This window comes from Erinaceus europaeus, chromosome 7, assembly GCF_950295315.1.
Source record: "Erinaceus europaeus chromosome 7, mEriEur2.1, whole genome shotgun sequence".
NCBI classification, from domain to species: Eukaryota; Metazoa; Chordata; class Mammalia; order Eulipotyphla; family Erinaceidae; genus Erinaceus; species Erinaceus europaeus.
The window spans coordinates 77,897,147-77,920,249 of NC_080168.1; the positions used below are offsets into that span (position 1 = coordinate 77,897,147).

Here is a 23,103-nt window from a genome sequence, read left to right on the forward strand (position 1 = left end):
GTGACTGTCTTTACAAATCAATGTGCTCCCACTGTGTTGACAGTAGACAAACTATTTGTACAACTACAACTGTCAGGACAAAGCTCCATTTCTTTAGAAAATTAGAGACAGGATCCCACTGAGGGGAAAGCAACCCTGTAGCTCTGCTTGCTCTAATTATCTTAATTAGAGTTTTTACATCATAATGTTTGAAGACATCCAACATGGAATTATAAATAAGTAATCAACTGGAATTAGGGACTCACTTTAATAAAACAACTAGGGTTTTTGATTGCAGCACTGCAGTTTACACCCTGGAAAGACCATTACTTATCCAGGTTTGGCCTCCTGATACATATTTATGGGTGCTCTTGCAGTCTTGTGCCTTTGCCTGCCTATTGCAAGTTCAGAATAGTCATTGTTTACCTTCTTCATATTGCCCCCTAGTTTGGGGTATGGTGGTTTGTTTACTCTGTTCCAGTCAACAGGGACTTTAATCTTTTCATAGAGTTGGAAGATGACCAGAGCATCTGATAAGTCACTGCACAAAAACAAATAAGAAAGAATGCTCAGATTAAGTACTTAAAATGGGTTGGGCACTTTCACATATATTGGTTTGAGGAACATTCATAATACCCCAGTAAAACTGATAATAAGTTTTCCATCTTTAGAAATGATGAAATTCTGGATCAGACAATTGGGGCATGGGGTGGGGCAGGTTAACTTAAGGTCTCTGGAAGGTCAAAACCCACTGCTTCCAGGAAAAGAAATAGGTCTCTTACGAAATGTGTCAAATGGCTTAGCAGACATAGCCTATGAGACACAAGCTGGGATCATCAGCTTATAAGTGTAGAAATTGTCTTTATTTTTTATTATTTTTTTTTACTGAGGTTATGATTTTGTGCTAAACACACAGCAAAGTTGGTGGATACATGTTACCAGCTGAATATCCAGCAGCTGCAGTTCAATTTTACCACATTTCTCTTCTCATTAAGGTACACACATTTTGTGAAGAGAACTGCAAGCCACAGTGACATTGCAAATTCTGAGCAATCTTTCTAGGCCTCAGAGTCTCACACTAAACAATGAGCCCACAAGTGTCACTACCTGTACAAATGATTGACTCGAGGGTTAACGCCCAAAGAGTTCATCCAGTTCCTAAACGTTCGCTCTTCTCTCGTCTCACCTAAAGTAAAGAAACTGGTTATCTTTCTGGCCACACATTTTTACAATCAAAATTTCATTAAAGAGGCTGTAATGCAAAACAAAAATAGAATGGAGTTGGGAGTCTCTCCATTTTAATTTAACAAGCATTTTTATAGCATCTGTGAGCAGTGTGCAGGATTCTGTGTAAAGGAGCTGTTTAGAATGGACTCTCAAGGGCTTATAGACAAAACTTGTAGGCATCAGAGAGATGCAAGATAGCAGACTAACATAAAGCAGAGGTATTTTTCTACTTGAATTGAAATAGGGAGAGTATACTATGAGCATGTTATAAGGCCTGCAAAATATGGATGATGAAGAGAAAAAAGGAGAGGATTTGGGGGAAACTCAGGAATATAAACTATTCACTAGCACAAATATAAGCAAAAAGGGAAGAGTTGGCCAAGGTATCATTAAAACCACTAGAAAGGGGTCTTTCAGGAATCTGCATTGTACAGTACCAGAGATAAGGCTATCTAGTGATTGATTCTGTTAGGGATATTTGAATGCAAGGTAACAGATTCTGGTTAATATATTAGACAATGTGGATTCTTTTTATTGCTATAATAAATTCTTAAGCAAGACAGATATAATGAAAGCTGTACTGTGATGTTCATGGCAGCAGTGTGCAGAATTAAGAGGAAGGAAATACGCATTTAAATGGAACACACAGAGGGACAGCATTTGATGCCAACACATGGGCACTTTCAAGTACTTAACTGATGGGGAAATGGGTCCCTAAGACCTACTGAAACAGGTGGTGCATGACAATAATAAAAGTCAGAAAGGGAAAAAAAAAAACCCAACAATCTAAAGGCCACTCTGGGAGGCAGTGGTAGCTCATCAGGTAGGGGGCATGTCTTGCCATGTATGAGCTACAGGTCTGAACCCTGACAGCCTAAGGGAAATACGATGGCACCGGAAGAAGCACCACTGCTGTGGTCTTTCTTGGCGCTTCTCTCTATTTGAATGAAACCACATATGCACAATGCACCTGTTGTGCAAAATAAATAATATGAGAAGTCACTCTTCAGGGGAAACTTCTGATATTTGAAAGTTCAGTTGACTTAAGGGTAAAAAAGGAAGACATGAAAGTGGAATCCAGGGACTATAGTTTTGGTGACTAAAGAAAAGAGAAGAATATGATCAATGGAAATAGAGAGTCTATTTCCTTCTTCTTTTTTTTTTCACCAGAGCACTGCTCAGCTCTGGCTTATGGATTACAGGGGATTGAACCTGGGACCTTGTAGCCTCAGGTATGAGTTTGTATAACCATTATTATCTACCCCTTCCCAAAATAGAGAGTTTCTAAAGGGGAGTGTAAGGGATGAGGTATGTCGAAGTGGGAAGACAAAGTGGGGAATGATCAATTTTGTTTTATAGATTTTGAATTTCAAATGATAATGATGAATCTAAAGAGGGATAATTTAGAGGAAGTGGGTGATTAGAGGATTTAATATATGTACATAATACAAGCACATATGTATGTGCATCTCTGACCATGACCTACCAAATGATGTAAATGCAGTAGCACTGGAACATGGCCTGGCTCTGCATTCCCAGTGAGAGTAAAGCTTCATGGAAAAGAATCAACTAAACCTTAAATTTGGATTTCCTTACCATGCCAATATTGATATATTATTATTGCTTTTTTCTTGACTTTTCTGTTCCAATGTTGGAATTAATTCACAACAGAAAATAAAGCACTATCTCTCATATTTTTACCTGTTAGAAACTACATTAGTCAAAAAATACAAATGCTACAGATTTGGGGGCTAGGTGGTGGTGCATCTTGTTGGGTGCACATAATACTAAGTGCAAGGACTCGCTCAAGGATCTGGGTTCGAACCCCTGGCTCTCCACCTGCAGCAGGGATGCTTCATGAATGGTGAAGCAGATCTGCAGGTGTCTATCTTTCTCTCTCCTTCTCTATCTCCCCTCTCCTCTCTTCATGTCTCTCTGTCATATTCAATTTTAAAAAATGGAAGAAAAAAAATAGCTTCCAGAAGCAGTGGACCTGTAGTTTGGGCACCGAGCCCCAGAGATAATCCTGAATACAAAAAAAATTGCTATGGATTCTACCTGAACATATGATCTGTGCACACACTTCACCAATAATCCAAAGCAAATAAATAAAGCAACATTCTCACCAAACACCTCCCAGCATAAGCTAAAATCATATTTAGATGATGAGTAACTAAAATTTCTTGCATCTAGGAATTAACACTCAGTCCATTAAGTATATAAATTAGGTTTTTGGAACTGAGGATTTATTTCACTTGATAATTAAATGCACTGTCTTTCCTAAAACATTTAATTCTGATAATGGATGACGTCTGTGTATAATGGATGTGATATAATGGTGTTTGATTATTCCTGCTTGGCTATAATTGACTTGATTAATCTCTTATTCTCTTTTATATGTACCAGAGAATTGATGATCTGTCTGCAAATCTTCCTGTACGTGTGAGGGATTTATATTTGCCAAGGAGGTGATTTCTGAATTGTTTTTGAATTAGAATTGTGAATGTTTCCCTGAACTCTTGACTGATTTCCAGTACCTTCAAGTGCCCCCCAGTCGATGTCCTGGTTCTCTGGTTTGTGGAGAGCAGGGTATCTGTTAAACAGGTTGGCAATGAAAGCCAAGTTCAACTTGGGGTTCCCCCGGACGACGTCGGTGGCTGTGACAAACTGCCGGCAGCCCAGCTTCTCTGCTTGCTGCAACATGCACTCTGCCCTCTGGATGTCATCCTTCTCCTGCAATGACAAAGGGTTCAGAAGCTATGTCAAGGCTCTCCAGGCACAAAGGAGGCATGCACCACATGAACAAGAAATTAGAATCTTACAGACACCCACAGAGTTTAATTTCAGATAGGTACTTAGAACAACAACATAGTAATACATTCACCTATACCAGAACCAGAAAGTCACAAGTAAAAGGAACCTCAACAATCAAGTTACTGATTGTCTGACCTTTAAACAGATTCAAGGCAGATGAATGAATGGCTGACTGTTGTGCTTTTTTAAAAAAGATCCAGTATGTTCTATGATCTGTTTAAGTTGATCTTCACTATTTTCAATAATTGTGCTTACTTTTTATTATTTTCTTGTACAGATGTGATGAGATTTTTTTTTTCATACCAAAAGTCTTAGAGAGTCTATGGCCATACCACCCTGAACATGCTGATTTCATCTGATCTCAGAAGCCAAAAGTCTTAGGAGAGAGGGGGGCGCTATAGTACCAAAACTTCCTACAATGTGGTGGGGGCTGGGCATGAACCTGGGTTGTGCACATCACAGACAAATCAGTGCACTATCCAAGTGAGCTATTTTGCCAGCTCCTCTGCCCCTTTCTATCTGAAAAAGTCATTTTACAAAAATAAAACAAAACAAAAACTGTACACACACACACACACACACACACACACACACACACGTAGAAACAGAGGGAGAGCCTGATGCCATCAGTTCTTAGAAAACAAAACTTTAAACAGGAATTTATCTCTTAATATGATGCCTTATTAGAAAATACCATATATTATACATATAGTGAGCTTAACTTCTCATTCAGAAATAAGATAATTTTAACATTAACTCATATGATTTATTGCTAATAAAATTAAATGAGGCACAAAATGGATAAAATGGCTTCTCAAAATCAACTTTAAAATTCTATAAAGCTGAAAGTTTAATTCAAATGCACTCGGTGTTAACTGTTCTTTTGTTTTCTTTCTTTGAATGTGTTGTTGGGGAATGAAACCAGGTCTTGCATATGTACAGTATCACTGAATAGCCTCTTGAATCAATTTTTATTCCATGTTTCCAGATAACTCTAAAGTACTGCTCTACCACGCACAGAGTTCCCTAGCTGCTACCCATGGTGCTTCTATGTGGTATCAAAATTAAACATGTGGGGAGTCGGGCTGTAGCGCAGCGGGTTAAGCGCAGGTGGCACAAAGCACAAGGACCGGCATAAGGATCCCAGTTCGAACCCCGGCTCCCCACCTGCAGGGGAGTCGCTTCACAGGCGGTGAAGCAGGTCTGCAGGCGTCTATCTTTCTCTCCCCCTCTCTGTCTTCCCCTCCTCTCTCCGTTTCTCTCTGTCCTATCCAACAACGACGACAACAACAATAATAACTACAACAATAAAACGACAAGGGCAACAAAAGGGAATAAATAAATAAAATAAAATATTAAAAAAAAAACAAAAACAAAATTAAACATGTGAACTTGATGTGATAAGGTATGCACTTTACCTTTTAAGCCATCTCTGGGGTACCTAGTGTCAACTGTTTTTTAGTTTTTTTTAATGTTTGCATTTATTTATTATTGGATAGTGACAGAAGGAATTGAGAAGGGAGGGGGAGACAGATAGGGAGAGAGACAGAGAGACACCTGCAGACCTGCTCCACTGCTCATGAAGCTTTCCCCCCTGCAGGTGGGGACCAGGGGCTTGAACTTGCAACCTTGCACACTGCAATATGTGCACTTAACCAGGTGCGACACTGCCTGGCCCTGTTTTTTAGTTGTTGTTTTTTTTTTTTAATTCCCTGAAAGCACTACTCAGCTCTGACTTATGATAGTGCTGGGGATTTAACCTGGGTCCTCAAAACCTCAGGCATGAGAATCTCTCTGCATAACCATTTTGCTATCTATTCCCACCCTGCTTTTTAAGTCTTCAAATAAGTTATTTTTAAAAGTTCACAGGATCCTGCTCAGTCTATCTTCTGCTTCCGTATTAGTCTCAGAGATACAGTGAGCAAGGGTTGTGGCTGGGTGACTTTTGAGCCACCCTGGGATCAAATGACTTCCAATAATCAGTCACACCAGGTGTTGGAGAGATTGTGGAGAAAAGGGAACACTGCTTCATTACTGCTGGGAATGAAAACTGGGACAGCTCCTTTGGAAGACTGTATGGAGAGTCCTTAAACAAATAAAAATGAAATTTCTTATGCTCTTATGACCTACCAGTGCCACTCTTAGGCATTTATCTAGTGGACACTCAAGCACTAATTCAAAGGGACATATGCACCCTTACCCTATGTTCATGGTCACATTATTCATAGCCAAAGAGTGGAAGCAGTCTAAATGCTCATCATCAGATGACTGGCTAAAGAAGTTATGGGAGATATATATATACATGTGTGTGTATGTGTGTGTGTGTGTATATATATATATATATATATATATATATATATATATATATCCCATAAAATATGACCTTGTGTCCTTGGAGACAAAATGGATAGAACTGGAGGTGATTATATTTAGCACAATAACTAAAGAGATGAAAGATAACTACCAGATGTTTCACTCATATGTAGAATTTAGAGATCTGAGTTATATGAACTTGCCAAAAAAAAAAAAAAAACCAAACAAAACAGAAGCAAGCAAACTGTTTGTAAGGCTTGTGAGAATTATGGTGGTTATCTTTGGGAGGTGCGAGGGTTGGGATAGACAACTTTGGTGGTGGGGGTGGTGTGGAACTATACCCTGTAATCTTACAATTTTATAACAAACTATTACCAACAATAAGTAAATAAATAATCTGTCACACGATCTTTGACATACTAATTAACCTTTTTGAGTATTTTTTCATTTTGTAAGAATTAATTTATTTACACAAATGTCCCACTTATTTCCAGAAATAATGTTCAGAGTCCCAAACAGAAGAATAACACCATCCCTTAGTGTTGTGGTGACTAAGAAAAGATGAAATGATTGTGACTGGGAAGGTGGCTGCCATGTTTTCTTACAGCATTTAATTTGCTTTGTTCTTTCTTTTCTTAGGGCCTTAATTTCTAGATTAAGTTTCTCACAATTATCATCCCAAACGGTGAAGAGCTGCCTAAGGACTTTCACCAGAGATGCCACATGTGAGCTTGAGTCAGGGCCATGCAGGACTCGGAACCACTGACGGGAAGGCAACATCATGCTCCCTATATACAGCTTGGAACACAGCCTTACCCTTAGTCCTGACATGTCAATAAGAACCGCAGGGATACCTTCTTCATCTCCTTTTGGAGCCACCTGTTCAAGCAGGTGGTAATAAGCCCTCGAATCCTGTGAGAAGTTAAGACATTGCAATTTTAAAATGGCATGGCTAATTACATATGCATCACAAGTAGAATTTCCCAAAAGCAGACATATTTTGTTTTCTATTCAAGGATGCAATTTAATTAACAAGCTGGAAACATTCACTACTTGAAGTTTCCATTTGCCTGTTAACATATCATATTTGCCTTTCTTTAATTTTTAAAGAAATGTAACAATTAAAGGCACAGAACATGAAAGGGCAACACAGAGAAGCAAATACTATTCTGTTGTCCTTAGAGGAGAAAAATAATTCACTCACACAGATTAAATTATATAAAGGAAAATGTATATACCTTTATATTGCTGTAGAAGTCAGTCAGCTAAGGTTTAATTTTAAAAAAAGTGACAGAAAAATTAAGCAGAAGTTTAAAGCAGGGTTTAAAATACATTTAAATGGACAGTCAGCAAAAGAAAGATTTAACAAAAAAACCCAGAAAGTAAAAGCATTAAAAAGCAATCTTTATGTAAAAGAGAGAATTTAAGATGACAAGTACATTTAATTCTTACCTAGAAACTAGTCAAATCTAGTTAAAGCAAATGGAAATCTAGGTTTTTTTGTTTTGTTTTGTTTTTCAGATTTTGGAAGTGTGGTTTTTCAACAAGAAGAATTCCAGCAATCATAGTCTTAAATTATAAACTTATTCCCATTCACTGAAAGCATACAGATTTTTTTTAAAGGCATCTTAATTCTCTTAAAAACCAAAAGCTCAGCTGCTGCTGTTTTTAAAAATGGGTACACCCTAGGAAGGCTAGAGACATGCTCACCACTGTGATACTTGTGAGAGATAAGAACAAGAGAACACCAGTTACTGATGAAGCACCTGGGAAAACCAACTTTCACCTCTCTCTTTCTATTTGTTCCTCCTCTTGTCACTGCTACTATTTCAAAGGCAGTGAAAGTTCCATGCAGGTGTTAGGCACCAGTCAAACCTGACTACTATGCGTTATATTCTCTTAGCTTCCCTGAGAGTCAACTCACTACATCTGACTCCAGTAGGTCTTTCTAATCCTAGTGTGGGCCTCTGCCCCACTTTTGTTGACTATGTTATTACAGAAGGACATTTCTTTATGCTTCTGGGTTTGCAGACACACACAAGGCAGCCCTGACACTGACTGAGAAGCAGTGCTCCTTGGGAATAGGCACTACCATTGCTTAAGTGCTCAGCTTTAGTTCTCAATACACAGAGCAGCTGCCCAAGCCAAAATAGTTATTATTCTGTAAGAACAGAGCCTTTCAGTGTTAGGAAAGTATTTATGGTTCAGATCAAGCAACCCAACTTTGGCTAGAATTGTTGCAAACTTTGGCTGAAACTATTGCAGAGCTTAATTGTCAAGCACCAACAGACATAAGGCTGTCCACCTCCTACTAAATTCCAGTTTGTCTGGTGATGCTAGATGTGAAGCCCAACAAAGCTGTGCAGTTAGGAAAAGAAGATAGACTTTAATTAGCTTAGGTGCTAATGGGGCCCAAGGGCTTTCCATCTAGAAACTTCACTTTAATAGGTACTGTGCCTAGAAGACTCAGCTCTAAAAACTCTGAGTCCACATTGGGAGGAAGCTATCACTCAAAGAAATATAGTCTGAGTCACTTCTTGATGAATCATGTGACCTCCTTCCCTCTGATTTTTTTTTTTTTTTTTTTGTCTTTGGAGAAAATGGAGACAAATGTTTTATTCCTGCTGCATTTTAGGATCTCACACCATTTACTGCTAGGGGCTGTCTTCTGACATTCCTTCCTTGCTCCTTAAACTCAGAATTGCTTCATTGATCCTCAGTGCCAATAGCTGTTTCCTTTCCTCTTGACAAAGAACTATTCACACTTTAGCACATGCTTCCCTCTGCCTTTTTCCTACTGAACCCCTTCGATGTGATTCATGGCATCTTCCTGGTCTGGAGTAAGTTCTCTTTACATAGGGCTTCCAAACTCATTATTTAAAAACACTCTGATTTCTACAAATGAGAAAATTTCAAGAAATCTAACAGTAGTATAGTATAGGGATTAGGAAGAATGACAGCTGGATTTGAATCCTAACATCATTTCCCAACTATGTGAACATTAACATGTTACCTAAATTCTCTCTACCTTAGTTTTCTTATCTATAAAGTGACAATCATTCTTATCTCTTAGGCTTGTTATGAATATCAAGGGAGTTAGCATGTATGATGAAGCAGTTAGAATAGTGTCTGGCATGCAGTAGATATACCATGTTTGCTAGTTAGTTGTGTAATCAAAAGAATCTGTAATTAATTCTTAAAAAGGAATTCCTACCTGATTCTCCCATTGATTAAAAAAAAATCAAAACACATCACAGTCTGACATATTCTCTTCACTTAAAAAGCAGTTATATTTCTTGCTTTTCCTCTAACCCATGCCCCAAGAGTCCCTCTACTTTCTGATACTAAAACTCCAAGATGGCTCTTCTTATTGGCTATGTAGACTTTGGATGGAACAGTTTATGACCCAGCATTACTGCTGCACAGGGTCTTTTGAAGGGTGAGCATTTGGAAAACAGCCATTCTCTAGCCCCACAGTTTCTGAAGTGACAAGGCCCAGTATCTTAGTGTTTTTTCTCTTGTCCTGCCCAGATTCCCTTCACTGCTGCAGTGAGTTATGTTCAAACTACACTCCTCATACCTTGATATCAGTACTGAAATTGGTGATCTTGTTGCAGCCAGAGTTTTCCAGGTGGTAATTAGCCCATCTCAGCAGGAGCTCCTCAGGGGACAACTTCATCAAATCCTCCAGGCTCTCCCCTTCTCTCAGAAGGGCAATCAGAGCTAAAGAAGCACAAAAACCAAAGGAAAATAAATATAGGTGCTTTCTTGGGGGGAGAGGGGGTTTCTTGAGTCCTGCTAGAAGACTGAGGTAGCAATGCTATTCTTCTGAGACATTGGACAGTATATAGACTTTCCCATGAAATAAACACTATTATTCTCCAAGAAAAAGATATTTTTGGTTTATTTAGCCTCATTTTCAGCTAGTGAAGACAAAACACCAATGACTCAAAGCACCAATGACTCATCCATGACCAATGACGCCTAAGAATATATCAGAGCCTTGGAAATAGTCAATGTCTCCCTGGGCCTACCAGACCACACTCTGTGATAGGACATTTTACCAAGTGTGAATGACGATGCCCTCTTGTCTACTCTCATAGGTATGTTGTATTTCAAATGTTTAACACATAATTTTTTTTCAATTATTTATCATTGTAGTTATTATTGTTGTTGTTATTGATGTCGTTGTTGTTAATGAAATGGAGAGAGGAGGGGAAGACAGAGAGTAAGAGAGAAAGACAGACACCTGCAGTCCTGCTTCACTGCCTTTGAAGCGACTCCCCTGTAGGTGGAGAGCCGGGGGCTTGAACCAGGATTCTTATGCCAGTCCTTGCGCTTTGCGCCACCCGCGCTTAGCCCGCTGCGCTACCACCTGACTCCCAACACATAATTATAGCATCTCACAAAGTGTAATGAACTCTTTTCTCTTTCTCCTCAGATAAGTGTGTGTGTGTGTGTGTGTGTGTGTGTGTGTGTGTGTATCAGCTAGAAGATGTAAATTTAGCTGAAGTCAAATCTGCAGGTCAATATTCTTTGTCCCCTTTCCCATTAGTATATTTCTTACTTCATATTTTCATAAAAGGTGTTTAAATATACAATTCTTTAAGGTGCATTCTATTTCTAACTTATATAAACAAGATTATGGTGCACAATTTCCATATTCTTTTGTATAAGTTCTAAAATACTCATACATTTTTTCTTCATCATATCTAATATATTGATTTTAAAGGAGTAAGACAAGATTCCTCACTGATTACTATGATTTGGATACATAATAAAAGTATATGTTCTGGATAGATAGGCAGATAGGAAGGGAAAAATTGACTATAAATTTCAGGTTGGTAGAATCTCAAAAGTAAAAGGTAGCATTGTGTATGACACTTATCAAAAACTATTACTTCTCTTTAGAAGACGGGGCTGTAATTATTTACAAGTAGGTAGGATGCTGAGAGTACCTCTACAGATCTGCAGGTGAGTGGCTTAGAAAGTTGTAGTATATATACACAAGGGAATACTACTCAGCTATTAAAAATGATAAAGTCACCTTCTTCACCTCATCTTGGATAGAACCTGAAAGAATCATTAAGTGAGGTAATCCAGAAAAAGAAAGATGGATATGGGATAATCTTAATCATGGGCAGAACTTAAGAAACAAGAACAGAAAGGGAAAACAAAGTAAAACAAACTGGTTTGGTGTATTGCACCAAAGCAAAAGACTCTGGAGAAGGACGGCAGGGAAAGGAGTGGGAAAGGGGGCTATTTCAAGTCTTGGAACATGATAATGGACCCAATTTGGGGGTGGGAGTGTTTTGCAGACACCTATTTCAGTGAGCTGAAAAACTGTATCCATGTGTCAACAAATGTACTATAAACTATTAACCTCTTAGTAAAAAGAAAAGATCTACACCTATACTTTTAGTTGAGAACTTTGAAACCCAAACACTTTTCTAAACTTTTGTTAAGAAATAAACCAAGTGGACCAGGTGATGGTGCACCTGGTTTAGAGCACATATTATAATTTGCAAGGACCCAGGTTCAAGCCCTTCGTCCCCACTTGTAGGGGGAAAGCTTTGCGAATGGTGAAGCATGTCTGCCAGTGTCTCTCTGTCTTTCTCTCTCTCTATCTTCCCCTTTTCTCTCAATTTCTGGCTGTCTCTATCCACTAAATAAATAAAAGATAGTAAAAAGAAAAAAATTTAAAAAAAGAAATAAACCAAGTGTCTCCTATTCTAGTGCTATCACTGCAGTGTATGAATGTGAACTACTTTATAAAATACAAATTTAAGATAACTTAATTTGTTATAGCATTATCTGAATGCAGAGCAAATTCATAATAGCCTTTGAGGTTGGAGCCCAGATAGCCAGATGAGCAAAGGATTTTAAATAAGCATTGTTATAAATCTGTGGTTGTAAAAAGCTTTTAGCCTGTCTTGAAGAGAGAAAGTCTTGTCAGTATGTATAGAATCTTTTACATTTATACAATGGATTCAAAATAAATACAGTATTCAAAGACTGAAGATTCTAAGCTTCACGATTCCCAACATTTTCCTGTTCCTGCCCTCCATGCATGCATTAATGAAAAAAAAAAAACTACATCATTAATGTCTGAGGCTTCACTCATACCTTCATTTCTGCTTAGCTCAATGTCAGCAAACAAGCCAATTTTGATAACTTGCCACAGAAGTCCTAGCACCAGATAAGGCTTGCCCTCCTTCAAGTCCTCAGCGCCTATGTTAACCACGTGGCATCCAATAGCTGAGGCAGAGTTCAAAGCCAGGTTCAAATTTTCCTGAGGAAGAAAAGCATGCAGGTTTAGTTTCTGATTTTGCAGAGATCAAATGATGATTATTGATTGGCAACAGCAATAATGTTTTTCTTCTGGAAGTTCACAGGTCTAGAGGCATGATAGTCACTAGATTTTACCATTAAAAAAAAACCAAAAAAACATGAGTAATATCTGAAGAGACAGTCTGGTAACTAGAACTGAACTGATGCAGGGCCTACTCAATCAAACTAATATCCTGAGTTGAAGGCCCATCCTGGTGAAGGAGATGCTAATGGGTGTTAAGATATTCCCATCTTCCTCTGTGATGGTCTGGCTTCAGCATCACCAACAGCCAGATATAAAGGGGGCACCTTTGAGAGGAGTCATTGTCTTGTCACAGGCTACCATCAATAGCATAACCGTTGATGTAAATCAAGGTCATAAAAGAGAGTGACAAAATAGCCTTTGACTTTCAGCTTGGCTATTGAAGAGGATGAAAATGAGACAAGTTGAATTCTTGAAGGAACAGTGGTTATACTGGGGCAATTTATTGGTTATGCATAATATCTAGGAAGTTTGGGTGCCAACACACACATGTGCATAGACTGTGTTCTTATAACAATAACAATGTATGTGATGAAATATACAGACTACAGTCAATTGAATTTTTTTAGACTTAAAAAAATTACACACACACATACACACACACACACACACACACACACATTGAATTGCCACCAGGGTTATCGCTGGGGCTAAGTTTTTGAATGATAAATCCACCCACTCCCCATGTCTATTTTTTAAAAATTAGATACAGTTCTGCTTCACCACTCATGAATCTTCCATCTGCCGATGGGAACTGGGGCCTCAAATTAGGACCCCTGGCTCATTAATGTGTGCACTCAACTGGCTGCACCATTGTTTATCCTCAATCAACTGAATTTTGTCTAGAATTTATATACTCCTTTTTAATTTTTTTATATTTATTCCCTTTTGTTGCCTTGTTGTTTTATTGTGTAGTTATTGTTGTTGTTATTGATGTAGTCGTTGTTGGATAGGAAAGAGAAAAATGGAGAGAGGAGGGGAATACAGGGGGAGAGAAAGATAGACACCTGCAGATCTGCTTCACCACTTGTGAAACGATTCCCCTGCAGGTAGGGAGCCAGGGGCTCTAACCAGGATTCTTTTGCCGGTCGTTGCACTTTGCGCCACCTGTGCTTATCCCATTGCACTACCGTCCAACTCCCTATATATTACTTTTGAGTCCATATTGGAGAAGAAGGATACCAGAGTAAAAAAATTGGGAAGGTAACATTTGAGCATGATGAATAACAAACACCATTTCCTCATATGGCCAAGATTCGAGCAAATTTAACATAAAGTGCATTCAAATACATTTAATCATTGTTCTTTTGCTACCACTTCCCTTTTTAAAAGTACACACAGTTGCTTAAATTCAAACAGGATATAGTACTCATGGTTTAAGAAGTGAAACATGGTTTTTGAGCAAAACAGTTACAATCATGTTAAAATACTAGAATATAATATAGAAATACAGCTTATTTCCAAATGGTCTGTTGCAGTTAATCAACAAATTGGAGAATAAAAGCAAGTTATATTTATCACAATTGTGGCTGTGACCAATGCCACTGTGAAGCCTGCCAGAGTACTTCCCATTTTTTACCCCCTAACTTCTTAGAAAGGCTTATCTTTGCAGCTAAAAAGCTGCATATTTGGCACTAGCTCAACGACAAATTGCTAGGGAAATTCTGAGTGAACACTTTAGCCATTTTATATTCATTAAGTTATATTCATAACTGGTTAAATCAAGCAAAAAAAAAAAATCTCCCAAGTACTAACACCCTACCAGCTTTCTCCCTTCCCTCACTATATAAAGACAAGACAGAAATGTCTCCCCTTGCTCCCATAAATTAAGACAAGCCACTAGACCAAATCCTGGGGCTGGGAAATATTGTCTGAGCACCTAAAAAGGCTGACTCACCAGTTATGGTGCTCACTCGATTTCAAGCACAATCCTTAATTAAAGCAATAAAGGGAAAACATACCTGAATGGTGAAAGGGGTGAGTTTCTTTTTGTTGATTGTCCTTTCATCAATTGTGTCTGGTACTGATAGGTTGACCATTTTACTAAAAGAGAGACAAGTTTTTTAAAATAGTATTTATTTATTTTATCTTTTTTTTTTTTTTTTTTTTGTCTCCAGGGTTATTGCTGGGGCACTACAAATCCACTGCTCCTGGAGGCCATTTTTTCCTTTTTCCTTTTTTTTGTAATTATTATTGGATAGGACAAAGAGAAACTGAGAGGGAAGAGGAAGATAGAGAGAAAGATAGATACCTACAGACCTGCTTCACCACAACTGGGGTGACCCCCTTGTAGGTAGGGAGCTGGGGACTCAAACCAGGGTGCATGTGCTTCATACTATGTGTGTTTAACCTGGTACACCACCACCCACCCCCCTTTATTTTGTCTTAATGACAGAGAAAAAGAGACTAGAACATTTTTCAGTTCTCGCTTATGGTGGTGTTAGGAACTGAACCTGGGCCTCAGAGACTTGAGGCATGAAAGTCTTGTGCATAACCATTATGCTATCTCCTTGCCACTGAAATTATTAAATTTTTAAAATAAGGCTTCTCCCAGACCTTCAGCCTTCTGCATCCCACAATGACCTTGAGTCCATACTCCCAAAGGGTTAAAGAATAAGAAAGCTATCAGGGGGAGGGCATGGAATACAGAGTTCTGATAGTGGGGATTGTATGAAGTTGTACCCCTCTTATCCCTATCCTATGGTTTAGTCAATGTTTTCTTTTTATAAATAAAAAATTAAATAAATAAATAAAACTCAGGAAATAAATAAATAAATAAATAAATAAATAAAATAAGCCTTCTCAGTAAGATCCCAGTAGTTTTGAGATTAAATTCTGTGAAAAACCATGAGCAAACAAGATGGCAAGTCTGTGCTACCTAGTGTTCAGATATAAAATTAGTTATGTATTTTGGGCTCGTTCAAACTATGTCTAGGAAAGGCTAATGACCCTGAAGCCATGCATATATTGAGGTAGGAAATAAGGAACCCATTCCATTCATTTACCCAAAAAGTTGCAAATTGATTCTAATTTCTTTAGCACATTAAGAAATTCCAGGAGGCTAACCAAAGTAAAATCTTCTATGACTACTTTATATTTTTGGCTATGAAAATCCTCCCCCGCATAGTAAGCCAAATTATATACTTACAGGCTTATATAATGCCCTGATTTTTGACACTTCAAATTCAATTTGACATAAGGCCAGACACTACACTTTTATAAAATACTTTGCTTTACCCCTGTAGTCATTGCTGCATAAGTACTTCAGAAATTTTGCCCTCTTATATATAATATCTATTATATTGATAAGATAGCCAACAAAAACAAGTAGCACTTATGAAAAACTGATTTTAAACAATTTAACCTTCACTAAAGGTTTAATCTAAATGAGATATCCAAAATCAAATTTCCTTGTCACCACTGTTTTATATAAGGAAAACACATGAACACAAAGGGATCAAACAAAACCAAAGTATAGTAAACTTGACTGACTAGTTTTTTTGTTCTTATTGTCACTGGGCTTCAATGCTCCAGGCAGACTTATCAAATAAAAAGAGAAAGACTAGGGGTCGGGCGGTGGCGCAGTGGGTTAAGCGCATGTGGTGCAAAGCACAGGGACCAGCGTAAGGATCCCGATTCGAGCCCCCGGCTCCCCACCTGCAGGGGAGTCGCTTCACAGGCGGTGAAGCAGGTCTGCAGGTGTCTATCTTTCTCTCCTCCTCTCTGTCTTCCCCTCCTCTCTCCATTTCTCTCTGTCCTATCCAACAATGAATTGTGTCAACAAGGGCAATAATAATAACCACAACGAAGCTACAACAAGGGCAACAAAAGGGGGGAAAAATGGCCTCCAGGAGCAGTGGATTCATGGTGCACCGAGCCCAGCAATAACCCTGGAGGAGGAAAAAAAAAGAGAGAGAGAGAGAGAGACTGAGAAAGAGGGAGAGAAAGATGCCGCAGTATCAAAGCCTCCTTCAACATGGTAATAGCCAGCTAGAACTAAGTTGCATGCAAACAAAACATGCACAATATCCAAGCTATTTTACCTATTCCTGTTTATTTCTTTCTTTTTTAAAAGATTGATTTATTAATACGAGAGAGAGGGGGGAGAGGGAAAGAGGGAGAGTGAAGGGAAGAGAGAGAGAGGGAGGGCTGTGGGAGGAGAGAGACAGAGAGGAGGCAGTGAGAGTATCACTTGGGCATATCCCATGCTGGAGATCTAGCTCAGGATTTCATGCTTTTATGTTCTATCTGCTTTCATAGTAGGACATGCTCAGATGAAGCATAGTGGCATATCTTCCAAAAAATAATTGCTTTTAACCTTGCATGTCTATGTATCTAGGTATGTGTATATCTGTCCCTGTATAGTGTGCATCTCTTTCTTCCACCCAAGAAATAATCATCTTATATTTCTCATTACATTATTCTTTTGATATGAGGTTGTTCTCTAAGTGACAGTCTAAAAAAGCATTTCAGAGGTCCAAGTGGTAGCATACTTGGTTGAGCACACATGGTGCTCATACAAGGATCCAGGTTCAAGCCCCCAGTTCCCACCGGCTGGGGGAAATCTTTGTGAGTGGTGAAGCTGTGTTGCAGGTGTTTCTCTAATTCTACCTCCCCCCAACCTTATCTATTTCTGGCTGTCTCTATACAATAAATAAAGATAATAGACAAAAAAGTAAAAAAAAAAAATAGAAAAAGAAAATCATTCCAGGTCCAGTTAAGTACCAAAGACTGTTGGTTTAGGATAAACACAATAAAATGATGGTATCTTGGAAAGTTCTAAGGAAAATTTTGGAAACCAAAAAGGAAATGTTATTTACCAAAGTACAATGCCATCCCCCACAGCATTGAAGAGGTCATCTGTGTTTGGATTCATAGGGACCACATGTTGGCAATCAGGATCATTTTCCAAGGCTTTGTTTATCCAGTTGACAAAAGCATACTTCTCTTCCTCTGCAAGTAGATGATTGAAATTATTTATACAATATACAATTGGTCAAGAAATATATACATATATAGTCAATCAACTAAATGACAATTACTGTCCCTATGATAACTTTTATCAGAATCATCAAACAAGTAAATGAAGTTAACCTTAAGGTTAACTTAGACCACACTAAAATCCTAGGTGTAGTTCCTCCCTAACTGGATACAACAAATGATAATCAGTTCTTTAATAATTGGGAGAAAGTCTAAACTTGTCAGATAAAGAAAGGACTACAAAAGCTGGAAAAGGGAAAAGACTAGCTCACTTAATGATGGCCTTTTTGGACAATACTAGGCCATTCCAGAGGATAGAAACAGACTGGGGGTATAGATAGATCTGCTAATGCCCTTGTCCAGTGAAGAAGCAACTACAGAAGCCAGAAATCTTGCCTTCTGCACCCCCAAAAGTCTATATTCCCAGAGGGGGAGAAATATTAGGAGAAGATGACTAGAGGGCCCTGAACTCTAATTGCATCAAGACCCAGAGAGAGAAGAGGATAAAAGGAAGGTCATTCATAATTAGCAATAGATGTAGGTATGACTTAAAAAGGAAGAGAAGGCAGTACCATAGGAAAAGAAAAGGCAACATATATAAATATATGTAGTTATAGAAGTAATAGTGAACTATGTCTGTGACCTTGGGAGAACTATTGCAGTTTCCAATGGGGAGAATGGGAACACAGGTGGTGGGAACTGTGTGGAATTTTACTCCGTTATCTCATAATTTTTTAAGTCAATATTAAATCACTAATAAAAATTAAAAATATATAAAAAGGAGAGTACTTATAGTAAGATGAAATAAGATTTAGATAAAACTATACACATGATCCTTAGTTCTCATGCCTAGGAGAGGTAGTGCAAGGTTATTTAGTCCATTATCCTATCATATCATACTTGTTGACATGTAAAATCTTAGCTAGTGCTACAACAAGAGTGAAATAAGTTAGAAAGAGATGGAGAGGGGGCTGGGTGGTGGTGCATCAGGTTAAGTGCACATAGTAAGAAAGAGATGGATGAGTATTAGATGACTTCACTCTGAGATGGAATCCAAGAAACAAAGCAAAGAGCAATAGAATGAAACCTCAGTGGACTGTAATCTGTCACAGCACATTTGGGGACTCTGAAGTGGAAAGGTAGAAGCACTAAGAGGAGGTTGGGGAACTACATTTCTATGGTGAAACAGATTAACTGGAGGATGAATTATACTGACACCTTGAGAAAATGTGGAAATGTACCCTTGTGACAACAATAATTTCGTAAGTGCACATCCCTCAATAAAGTAATACTGAGGTAGAAAAAAAAGAAAAAGTTAGGTAAAAAATATATAATAAAAATTTCAGCTGGAAGCTGAAGAGGTTACTCAGTGACTAGAAGTCAGGACTTGCACTTGTTAGTCTTTGGTTTCAATCCCCAGTAGTATATATGCTGGACTGGACCAGTGCTCTGTTCATTCTTTCTCATAAAATAATAAATCTTAAAAAAATTCTCAGCTGTCTTGAAAAATAAGCAACAAGTCTCTGTTTATCCCAAGTCATAAAGCAAGCAGATTAAAAGTTATATGTATGCAAATGTGTTGTATTTATAAGTAAATATATTTATATTCATATCATATATGTAAATATATACATAAAATATATTATATGTGCCATTTAAATATGAATGAAGTCAAAGATAAAAATAAAAGTGAGTTGGTGTATTGTATCAAAGTAAGACTCTGGGGTTGGGGAGAGAGTTCAGGCCCTGGAACATGATGGCAGAAGAGGACATAATGGGGGTTGAATTGTCATATGGGAAACAGAGAAATATTATACATGTACAGACTATTGTATTTTACTTTTGACTATAAGCCATTAATCCTCCAGTAAAGAAATTAAAGAAAAATAAATAAATGTGAGGCTCTGCCTTTAGTCTTGTTGATTTCAAGATGAGATAATCAAAGACAATTCTTGCAATATCTCAGAGTCTTTTTAAGCAATTTAATGAAAGTTTTTGTGAAATGAAATTTTGTCAGCTTTCTTTGCTATTGGTAAAGCTACCAGATGTTAATTTTAGAAATTTTAATAAAATTTCAAGTTATGCTTTATAGCCCAACATCACATTTCCCAAACTACATGCCATTGAAAGCAACAGTGTCCCTCAGAAAAATCTTGAGTTCCAAAAGTTTGGGAGATATGGTATAATATATTCACAATGCACATTTATGTGGGCTATAAATCTTACATATTTAAAATAAAAGGTTAAACTCTGTCTTAGCAATTACAGACAGGACTTAACTGTGAACTTATTTTTAAGGTCAATAGATAGTTTTAATAGTTAAAAGTCTGGAATTGTTAGATTATTGTACTTTTTGGGGTACTGGAAGTTTCCATCAAAGTTGTTGGATGACAACCATCAGAATAAATATATGGAGGAGGCCTCATGGTACAATGGTAGTGTGTCTGACTCTAGAATAAATATACAACTTTCTTCCAAGTTAATGAAGCACAATTTTTTGACCACTCATCAAGCATTAAGAATAGTCATGCAGTCTGGAGGCAAAAATATTTTATTTTATTTCTTTCGTGTATCTTACAGATGTGGGCAAGATTATCTGATGTTGGACTCCAAATAGATACAGATTCTCCTATAGTGTATCTGGGACTAACCCATTCATGCCCAGGAAAATAGATAGCAATCAATAAAGTCATGTGGATTTTTGGTCTTTCTTTGCATGTCTTAAGCTGTGGTAATAAGTCTAATATCTGTTACCATAAAGCATAGATACTTTCTACAATGCATAGCTCCCTCTCCTACCTCAGCTGTCTCATCATCCTAACACACTCTCCACCTGCACCCCCCCGTATCTGTTAGCACAACCTACCTGAATAGGAATGCTGGGTGCCAATGCTAGATTGCTCAGATGTTCCACCAATTGCACAAATACCTTCCTTCTTATTAATTGCTTTTCTAAAGGTCTTGGCAACATCTGAGCTTTTGAGGCCATGAATAACCTGCAAAAATAACATAGCTTTATAAATCCAATATGATCAAGATAACCTCAAAGGAAAGGGTATGTAATGTTGAAGCCACGAAGATGGGAATGCATTTCTGGATAATTTCCAAAACTGAATTAAAATTCTAAATTACCTATGCAACTTTGTGCTCTGTATCTCACTCACCTTGATAAACTCATCAAAGCTGAGCTTCCCATCCTTGTCCAGGTCACCTGTAGCCATCAGGTTTTCTGTAATTTCTCTTACTCGGTACCCAGGCAGAGGCAAACAAGCAGCCTTGAATAAGTCATTCAGCTCATTGCAGCTGATGTACCCACTGCCATCGGTATCTGTAAAGCAGATAACAGTCAAAGTTTTAGGGCACTTCCAGTAACACCAGGAAGAGACATGAAAGAAACCTGGATGGTAGGGGAAGCCTGGTGGCTTTGACCCCGTGTAGAGTCAGAATCTGATAAGAGGCCTGTTGCTGTTAAATATGGATCTGCATCACTTCCAGTACCCCAAACTAATTAATTTCAAAGTAGAATTTCTGGTAACATATTTTCAAGAGACTCATACAGATGGAAAAATTAGTCACAGACTTAGAGATAAAGAAATAAAAAAAGGTCAGGATAGTAATGAAGGTAGCTAAAGAAAATGGACAAAATATAAAAGATGAGACTCAGAAGTCATATCTAAGACAAAACAGGTGAGAAAGTGTCCATATGCCATGTTTTAACAGGAAAAGATGTAGGTTTCTTGAACCATTATCTCTCAAAATATAAGTTCCCTCAGTATCTCTAACTAACACTATTGTATTCCTGTCACTTCTACTATCTTGCTTCATGCCACTATCTCATTGCATCTGTCTTGAAGTTACTCAATGGCAAAGTGCACCACTCAAGATGTTAGATCTACTTACCAACTTTGGCAAAAGCTTCTCTAAGCTCCATCATTTCTTCATCGGATACAGAACCTCTAGCCATTTTTTTTAATTATTATTGTTTGTTAAGACAACAGATCTGCAGAGAAAAAACAGAGGGAATGGCTTATACAAATTTATAAAGTTTAACAAGAAACCTTCCTCTACCCATGTTATTCCTGCCTATTGCTATTTTACCAAAAGTGTAAGGAACTTTTTTTTTAGCCATCTTTGTGATTGCTAACTGACCCTCACCAATTTCACCCTTCCCTGAACAGAACAAATTTCTCACATCAGTAGGGAGAACTTACTTCCCTCCCCTTGCTTCTGGGCAGAAGCAGTGGCTACTATGAACATTATGAAGGCTAAAGAGAGCATGCCTGGCACTAGAAATTTCTGATTCTGACTCATTCCTTATGGAATACTCTTGCTTCAGATGTTTCCTCTTGATATCCATAGTCTTGCTGTGAATGTCACAAGGAGAAAATGATGAAAAACCAGGTACCCCAGCAACTTGAGTAAACCATTTGGGGGCATTCCAGCCCCTTTGAGCTCCCAAATGTCTGATATCACATTAATAGTGAAAGAAGTAGTATCTGGAAGTACGTAATCATAAATAAATATTTGGAACATTAAGCAGAAAATTTACCCTCTGTACACAGTCAAGCAATAGCATTGAGAAAGATGATATGATGCTGTTGTTTCAAACCACTAGATTTTGGAGAAGTTAATACATAATATAAAAACAATATACTACTTAAAGGGTCGGGCGGTAGCACAGCAGGTTAAAATGCACATGGTGCAAAGTTCAAGGACAGGCATAAGGATCCCAGTTTGAGCTCCTGGCTCCCCACCTGCAGGGGGTCGCTTTACGAGTGGTGAAGCAGGTCTTTAGGTGTCTTTCTCTTCCTTTTTTTTTTTTTTTTTGTCTCCCCTCCTCTATCGATTTCTCCCTGTCCAATACAATAACAACAAGGGCAACAAAATGGGAAAAAAATGGCCTATAGGAGCAGTGGATTCATAGTGTAGGCATCAAGCCCCAGCAATAACCCTGGAGGCAAAAACAAAAAATGAAAAACAGAAAACAAAAAAACCCACAATATACTGGTTAAAGTTAACATGCTTGACTAAGCTAACAAAGTGAACAAATTGTGTGCTTTCAAAGGAAGTTATCAAGATTTTCTAGATATTTCAGGAAGGAGGAAGGGTGTCTGATACTCTGTAATTCACTTATGGGAATCTAAGGGACTTTTTAGATGTTCTCAAAAAGTTCTTACTGAGAAATATAATGCTCATAATTTCCCTTTCCCTGTGGAGTATTACTGCCCTCTAGAGGGTAGAAAGGTAATGAACTAAAAATAGTTCATATTCTATTTCTCTGAATAATCCACACTAGCATATTTCAAATAGGAACTTTACTGGATTTTCTGGGAGGGAAGGGCTATTTACTGGTGAAACTATGAAGAATGGGATATTGTCACGCATAATTACTCATTTAAAAATATTTAAATCCGTTA

At 37.9% G+C, this 23,103-nt stretch overlaps 1 protein-coding gene across 1 annotated transcript in view; it reads right to left on the bottom strand.

The window, feature by feature from the left end:
• LCP1 (lymphocyte cytosolic protein 1) overlaps nt 1–23,103 on the bottom strand; it is a 117,927-nt gene that overhangs the window by 20,242 nt on the left and 74,582 nt on the right. The window contains exons 4-14 of the mRNA XM_007521209.3: nt 21,587–21,686; nt 20,851–21,014; nt 20,553–20,682; nt 17,527–17,659; nt 14,668–14,749; nt 12,460–12,625; nt 9,914–10,056; nt 7,150–7,245; nt 3,744–3,939; nt 1,087–1,165; nt 406–520 (exon numbers count right to left, since the gene is read on the bottom strand). Coding sequence (XP_007521271.1) covers nt 406–520; nt 1,087–1,165; nt 3,744–3,939; nt 7,150–7,245; nt 9,914–10,056; nt 12,460–12,625; nt 14,668–14,749; nt 17,527–17,659; nt 20,553–20,682; nt 20,851–21,014; nt 21,587–21,650 — 1,368 coding nt within the window. The 5' untranslated portion in view covers nt 21,651–21,686. The remainder of the gene's footprint in view (nt 1–405; nt 521–1,086; nt 1,166–3,743; nt 3,940–7,149; nt 7,246–9,913; nt 10,057–12,459; nt 12,626–14,667; nt 14,750–17,526; nt 17,660–20,552; nt 20,683–20,850; nt 21,015–21,586; nt 21,687–23,103) is intronic.